The sequence below is a fragment of the Rhineura floridana genome, chromosome 10 (assembly GCF_030035675.1).
Source record: "Rhineura floridana isolate rRhiFlo1 chromosome 10, rRhiFlo1.hap2, whole genome shotgun sequence".
NCBI classification, from domain to species: Eukaryota; Metazoa; Chordata; class Lepidosauria; order Squamata; family Rhineuridae; genus Rhineura; species Rhineura floridana.
Window position 1 is genome coordinate 33,726,754 of NC_084489.1, and position 7,556 is coordinate 33,734,309.

The 7,556-nt window shown below is 41.3% G+C and overlaps 1 protein-coding gene across 1 annotated transcript in view; it reads right to left on the minus strand.

Moving 5' to 3' along the window:
* Positions 1-7,158, minus strand: part of KCNH8 (potassium voltage-gated channel subfamily H member 8) — a 287,892-nt gene extending 280,734 nt beyond the window's left edge. Inside the window, exon 1 of the mRNA XM_061586828.1 lies at positions 7,083-7,158. Within this exon, the coding sequence (XP_061442812.1) occupies positions 7,083-7,158 (76 nt within the window). The remainder of the gene's footprint in view (positions 1-7,082) is intronic.
* Positions 7,159-7,556: the final 398 nt, after the last annotated feature.

Consider the following 7,556-nt stretch of genomic DNA (forward strand, 5'->3'; position numbering starts at 1 on the left):
GAAACCATTTTATATTGTGTGTTTATAACTTAATTTCATGATTTATGGTTTGGAGACTTGTTTTGGAATTGGTGTTCTGTTGCTGTTGATTTTATCCTGCTTATAGTATATTTTTACTGCACTTTGCTACTTTATGTTTTGTTAGCTGCTTTTGGTTACCCTGAATAGATAGACAAACAGAACAAATATTTAAAAAATAGATATATAAACACATAAATGGGCAGAACAATCCTGAATGGGGCTGGGGAACTGTGGAGCAAAAGAGAGTGACAGATCTACTGCTGCATCCAAAGCCCTGCCAGTTCACACTGGCCACAGCAAAAGGTGTGTTTAGTACTTTCTTCCCCCTGCTTAATTTTTTCCTAAGCCAGCTCCTGGCAAGTGTAGCTGAAGGGCCCAATGGACTCCTCCTTGAGGAATCCATAGGGCATTGGCTCCAGCAGATCCAGAGCCTCTGGCATACTGCCCTGCAAGGGCCTAGCTGCAGCAGAACACACCCACAAATGGGCCCAATTGGCTCCACTGCTTTCCACTGGCAGAGGCCATTTGGGAAAAGCTACACACAATCCTAACCTCTCCACCACCACCACTACACACTAGGGATGTGCTAGAATTCCACCTAGTTTGGATTTGATACCAAATTTTCTATTAATTTGCTTATTCACTATTGTTGTGGATTGGATGTTTATGTAGTGATTTTCTACAGCTATTTTGGGGAATAGATTTTTTAAAATTCTGTATCTAAAATATAGATATTAATATCAACATTTCCTTCAATTTATCAATAATTTCTTTTAAAATATTAATATCATTATTTTTTGCAATGATATGCATAATATCATTATCTGTTGCAAGAAAAAAGATCGGTAAAAGCAGCAGCTTGGGGACAACGAAATAACTTGAATCAATACTGGCCTTTTAGATCAATGGATTGCTTTCAAACCGGCACTGGCCTATGGTTCCCATCCCTACCAGCCATCAACATAGGGGGTTAGGATTGCATGAAAAGGCTTTCCTCCCTTATAAGCAATCTAAGCCACATATTGGAAACTGTCCTTTGGTTTCCATTTACTGGCAACCCTACTTCTGAGGAAGCTCTACAATATCCTTTTTGATGTGCAGCAACCACAACTATCAAGATGGCGGTGCCAGAGACGGAGGTAGTAGCAACGGGTTCTGCGTCTGGTCCTGAACAGATCTTTTGATTTCTCATGAGCATAATTTCTCAGGAGCATGCCAAAGAGTCACCTTCCTGCTAATCTCTCACTTTGTATTTGGACATGAGTTCCTTGCGCTTTGATCCCCCTGCTGGCACTGTACTCAGAGTGCACACCTTACCCACATGCCTTACCCGGCTGAACCCTGCTTCAACATCCTGGCCGAGGATGAGAGTTTCCTGTGCCATGCTTCGGGTCATCAGCGAGGGACCCCTGGGCACAGCAGCCGCTCTGCCAGGACGTGTACCCAGAGTCAAGCCGGCTGGCTCCCTCTGACCACAAGCATATCCAACATCTCTGTAGCATCATGGCGGCTAAGGAATCCGAGTGAGAGGTGAACGAGAGGGGCAGAGCACGGGGAGGAGGGCACCACTCAACGTGCTCACCAGGATGCCTTGTGGCTTCAGCGCAAAGATGTGTTTTGTTTCCATGCCAAGCTGATCCATCCGTGAGCCGTTTCATCGCCTCTGCTCAGCAACTAGCTGTCCTTGCCCTCTCCATAGCCACCATGCTATCAGGCTACCTGCTTCTATTCCAGCTGGTCATGATAAGAACTGTAATCTGAGAACTGGTGCCTGAGCGTGCTTTTTTTCCTTGTTCTTCCCTGTCCCTTTTCCCTCATGTGTCGTGCATTTGACATTGTTAGCCTGAGAGCAGTTATTTAACTTTTGTAAATTGTATTTTGTAAATTGTATTGTTTTATTGATATATTTTATATTGTATTTTTATATTTGTGTTTTTTGTAAGCTGCCTTGAGGGTCTTTGGTCGAAAGATGGGGTATAAATAATAATAATCCTATTCTATCACTCTTTCTTGATTTCTTTATTGGTTCCCAGAGGAAACAGAAGACTCCTTAATCAGATGTCTACTGTCAGAGAACTCCTGAATCCCCAGGGGATAAAGGGGTCACATAAAACCAGTTACTGTATTTTCCAAATATTTCAATGCCATTATTATACTTTTATCACAACTGTATTGGTTTATGTTACATTTGGCTATTCCTTGACTACCTTTCCTCTGCTATTAGTGATTAGATATTTAAAACATTGCAAATATATATAGCAAAAAAATTGAAACTCCAAAGGATTTCTTAAAATGCACAATTTTGTTTACCTGCAGAAAGTTTATGAAAAAGCAACCACTATTTTTAAGCTATTTTACCCCTGTATTGCTGAATAAATACCTCTTTTTCCTGCTCTCTTATTTATAATCAGCTAGTAGAGATACTTCACTTAACAGATGGTGCTGATTCTGATACTGATGAACCAGTACGGTGTGGTGGTTAGAGTGTTAGATGGGGACCTGAAAGACTAGGATTCAGATCCCCATTCTGCCATGAAACTCACAAGGTGACCTTGGGCAAGTCACTGTTGTTCATCCTCACCTACCACCCAGGATTGTTGTAAAGTTAAAACTGGGAGAGGGAGAACTAAGTTTGCATATCACCTTGAGCTCCTTAGAGGTAAGGTAGGATATAAATGTTGCTGTTATTTCAACAAATTGCTAGATAAAGTTCTTCTCAGTAAGGAGTTCCCAGTCTGGAGAAGCCAAGAGTGAACTGGTCCAATAGGTTATGCCTCAAGAAGGCAGGGGCAGGATAGCCACAGCCAAAAAATACAAATGGTGGCACAGCACCCTAGGAGCACATCAGCCTGTCAATGGGCTACTGAATACCACTGATGGCCTTGAGAAGATGGAAGCCATATTCCAGCCACCATGGTATGGGCATGCATTTCCCATTGTGGAAAGCATGGATGCCTCACAAGGACTAAAGAGGGTCAGGGAGTCATGACAGCCCTTCCATCTATTATGTTACAGGTGAGGAAACCTTTTTCTTTATGAGTCACATTTCCTTAAAAGTAACCTGTCAGAAGTGCATGCTGGTGGTGGACATGGCTGGAGCTAGTGCTGGATGGGGATGGAGTGCTGGATGGGGATGCTGATGGTGGACATGACTGGAGCTAGTGCTAGATGGGGATGGGTGGTGGGTAGGATCAGAGCTAAAAGTGGGTGGTCACTCCCTTTTCTCTCTCTTTTTCTGCCACCCCTTTCTTCTCCCATTGTTTCCCTCCTTGCCACTCAGCTGAGGGCTGCATGTGGCCCTAGGACTGCAGGTTGTCTACCTCTTAATTACATCCATTTTAAAAGGATTCTTGAAGATTTGTAACCCCATCCTAAATAATTATGCTTATTCAAATGTAAGCCTCATTGATTCTAGGGTGGCTTACTTCCAAGTTGCAGCTTTAGGTTATGATTTTAAGCACACTATCTTGGATAGAACATGTATTAAAAACAAGAGTACTTGAAAGTACCTTTTTGTACACCGCCCAGAGAGCTATTTGCTATGGGTGGTTTATAAATGAAATGAAACAAATGAAAGTAAAATGTTTTAAGATTAAAGCATGAGCACTAAGGCTACTTAAATTAATAATTAATATGAATTAATAGCCAGTAGCATACTTCCAGAAGAGTAATATCTAAATCAATCCATGAGTCTTTATTTGTTCAGCAATTCCCCTTTAGATAGTCTTCTGAGCTGATATCACAGTTGCTTTTATTTGCTACAAGTGACACCAGTAATTGAGATCTGTTCTTTTCTGTATCGGGGAAGGAAAATAAATTTAAATTAACATGTTTTAAATTATATTTTTGTGTCTATTGTCAAATTCAGCCATCAGGTTTAAAAAATGGAATAGAACCTATCCTTTGTTATCTGATGCTTCATTTAATGTTTGTTTAATGTTTAATGTTTTACATTTAATGTTTTACAGGAACATTTAACATTATGCTGAAGAACAAATGCTAGTGATGAAATACAACCTCTTCAATGTTCCATAGTGTTCAGGGACTACCATAATAGCTATGCCTCCAGCTGGACTAGTATGTTCATTTCCACACAGGAATAATTGTCACCAACTCCCAATATTATATGGAACAATATGTACACCACTGCTCTATTGTAGTACCAGGTGAGTGATAGAACTGCATAAGAACATAAGATGAGCCCTGCTGGATGAGGCAAAAGGCCCATCTAATCCAGCACCCTGTTCTCAAGTGTCCAGACAGATGCCTCTGGGTAGCCCGCATGCAGGATCTTAGTGCAACAACTCTCTGTCCACTTGTGATTCCCATAAACTGGTATTCAAAGGCATACTGTCTCTGACAATGGAAGTAGAACATGGCCATTGTGACACTGAATAACAACTTTACATGTAACATATTACCACAAATGCTATTGTGAAATAATACTCAAAATTCTGAATTGTGCTCTGTTCCTAAGCACAGTTCAGTGAAGAGTAGGGTTATCTATGACTATTACCAAACAATAGATTATTCTTGTCAGAAGTATAACCAATAACCACATGGGGGGGGCAATGAACAGGACATGGCTGTCACCATCATGTGAACTTCCCAGATTGGCTGGTCATTGTTGGAGAGAAGACTGTTAACCTGAATGAAAAAGACAACCCTTATATTCCTATGGAGGCACTTCAGTCAATTAAATTTGCTTCCCTCTGCATTGTTTAGCAACTCAGTGCAAGAGTATAAAGACTTAACTCAAGTTTTTTACTTGAGGTGATTCAAGATTCTCTGCCAAAATTCTCTGTCACACATAAAGTTTTATGATTAAAGATCAAATAAATAAACACCCCAATATTTATGCTTTGATGAGAGTGCTTTATAAATCAGAACATATTTTCCAACATGATCAGGAATCCTTTCCTGCACTGTTGCCCAGAATTAGAATTAATTCTCTACAGGATTAAATATGTATTGCTGTATAAGAGTCTTACCGATGACAACATAATATATCCTACCCAAAGATTTAAAATAAAAGAAGCACTGTTAGCTGTAGCTAACATTGCAACATCAAAACGTGTGCTCAACATTTATAACTCCACAATAGCACTATCAAGGGGTGTGTATGTATCAGGAGAAAATAGTTTATATAATTTGTACTGTACTATATTTAAGGATATAATCTAGCTGAAAATTGAAACATTTATCAGTTCCACTGATTTCAGTGAGAGAGTTAAGCATGTGCTTAATTCTATTTCATTGAAATCAACATGATTTGCAAAAGCTTGTCTTTGGCTGGCTCATGTGCCACATTTGAAACCAATATTATAAAACTGAAATTTGTTTTAGAAAGAAAAAAAGGAAGTTCTTGTCACAACCCAACTGACAAAAGCTATATTTAACCAAGATATAGATCCTTTGCCCACATGTACTTCAGCTTGGCTTGGTTGTAGTGCAACCTGCATTTTTGCAAAAGCCAAAGTCCTTCCCTCAGCAGTCCCATGGACAGCTCAAGGGTGGGTGTATTTCTTTATACATTTGCAAAAACTTGTTTATGCAGGGATCTTTTTTAAAACACTAACAACACCATTTTCTTCTATTGTTAAAAAAAGCATAGAAAAGATCTCCTGCTTTCTCTCTGTATGCACCAGCTTCTAGGGTGAAGCTTGTGGACATTAATTTGGAATTTCTCAAGTTGAAATTACTAACATGCAATAGGGCTGAAGCACTGAATGTACAAAACTAAATAATTACTTTATGCCAAAATGAAAGCCTAAAGTTTTCATCTAATTCTACTAACCTGTCCCAGACTAAGACACTATCTAATGCAGCATTATGATTGATTACAACTGATTACTGTAGCTATAGACTACAATTAACATCTTACAACTTATGGATGAGACAACTGCATCACTCTCATACATTGACCAAAAGAGCATTAACTTGTGCAATGCCATGGGGGGGGGGAAGCAACAACCAAGAATTTTCAACACTTTAACAAGTGATTCATGATAATCCTTCTCAAAAGCAAATATAAGCTTCACAGTGAGGCTGAAGTTCTCCCACTGAAAATAAACTTCTGCTGAATAATCCTTATGTATTCCTTTATTTAAATATTTAACTAGGTCTGTCCCTATCAAGACAAGCAATATTTTTTGAAAAAAAGTCTACCAATACAAAGTTTAATAACCTTTCAGACTGTGACTGTGTGTGCATGTGTTCAGTTATATATACACAGACCCCTACCTATTATGTGAATACAGTATGTCACTGGGGAACCATTGAACAGGGATTAACCGAAGCAGCAGGAAGGCCATGTGTGTGCTGGGAAGAGAAAATGTCTTCTGTTTTTTTCCCCTTAAAAAAAACCACTTTAGGAACAGCTGGAATGCTAAAAACAGGCCATCAGAGACTCAAGACCCTTCATAGAGAGAATCTAGGATTAAAGTTGGGGGTGAGAACGTTTGGATCTGTCCAGGGTCCTGAAAGGCTACAATTTCTGCCTTTCTCTCCTTGTTGCTGTAATAAACTCATTTATTAATCGGAGGGATATAGACTTCATTCAATAACCTCAGACAACAGCTGTCTAGCAAATAACCTGGTTTACAAGAATTAAGCTTCTAAATATATATTCTGAGACTAAAGACTGCTCGTTTTTCTTCCTCCCATCCCAAAGTACTTGCAGGCAGATTTTAGAATATATCTTAAACCTGTTCGCGATTGAGGAATGAGGAAGGGTGAGGGGAGAGAAGCAGAGAAATCAGCTTTGATCGTAGTTTTAAAGACTATTTTATACCCGAAGTTCCTAAGACGGACAAAGCCCATCAAGATATGATAGACAGCAATGACCCCCCGCCCGTTTTAAACGAGAGAAATCCGGAGAACAACGCATCGCCCACCCCTTGCAAATAAATAGTCTGTGAAGTTTGATCCCAGCCGTTGCCCGACAACTCAGTGCATCTCCTTTCCCAACAAGAGCTGCTGGGAGCCGGTCTAGGGACGGAGGGAGAGTTCTCCAGAGTCAGGAGAAGCTCCTCGCCTCCGCCTGCCAGGGCGAGACTTACGTGTGCCGTCAAACCTAGTCGCGATCGTGTCCAGAAAGGTGTTCTGAGGTGCCAGTAATCCTTTCATAACAGGCATTTTTCCAGCGCGGTGTGAAATTCCCCATCAAAGTTTGCCTTGAGAAGGATGGGTTATTGGTGAGAAAGTACACGCGCGCTGGTGTCGGAGGTGGTGGAGGGAAGGGGAGGAGGAGGAGCGCCACAGACTTTCGGGCATAGGGAATGGATGCTACTTTCGCTGCCGCCGCTCCGGCTGACTTTAGCCAACCCGGTGAAACCGCCCTCCTCACAAAGCCGTGAGAACGCTTGCGCGTGCCCGAGCGAACCACACACCCCCCCTCCAGCTTTCCACCAGCTGCCGCGAGCAATTTGGCGCACTCCCTCCCTCGCGGCCGCCGGCTGTTGCCAGCTGCAGGCGCCGCGTGCTCTGCTTTCTGGGGACCCCCCATTGGCTACCAGACAAAGCAGCGTGTTTTG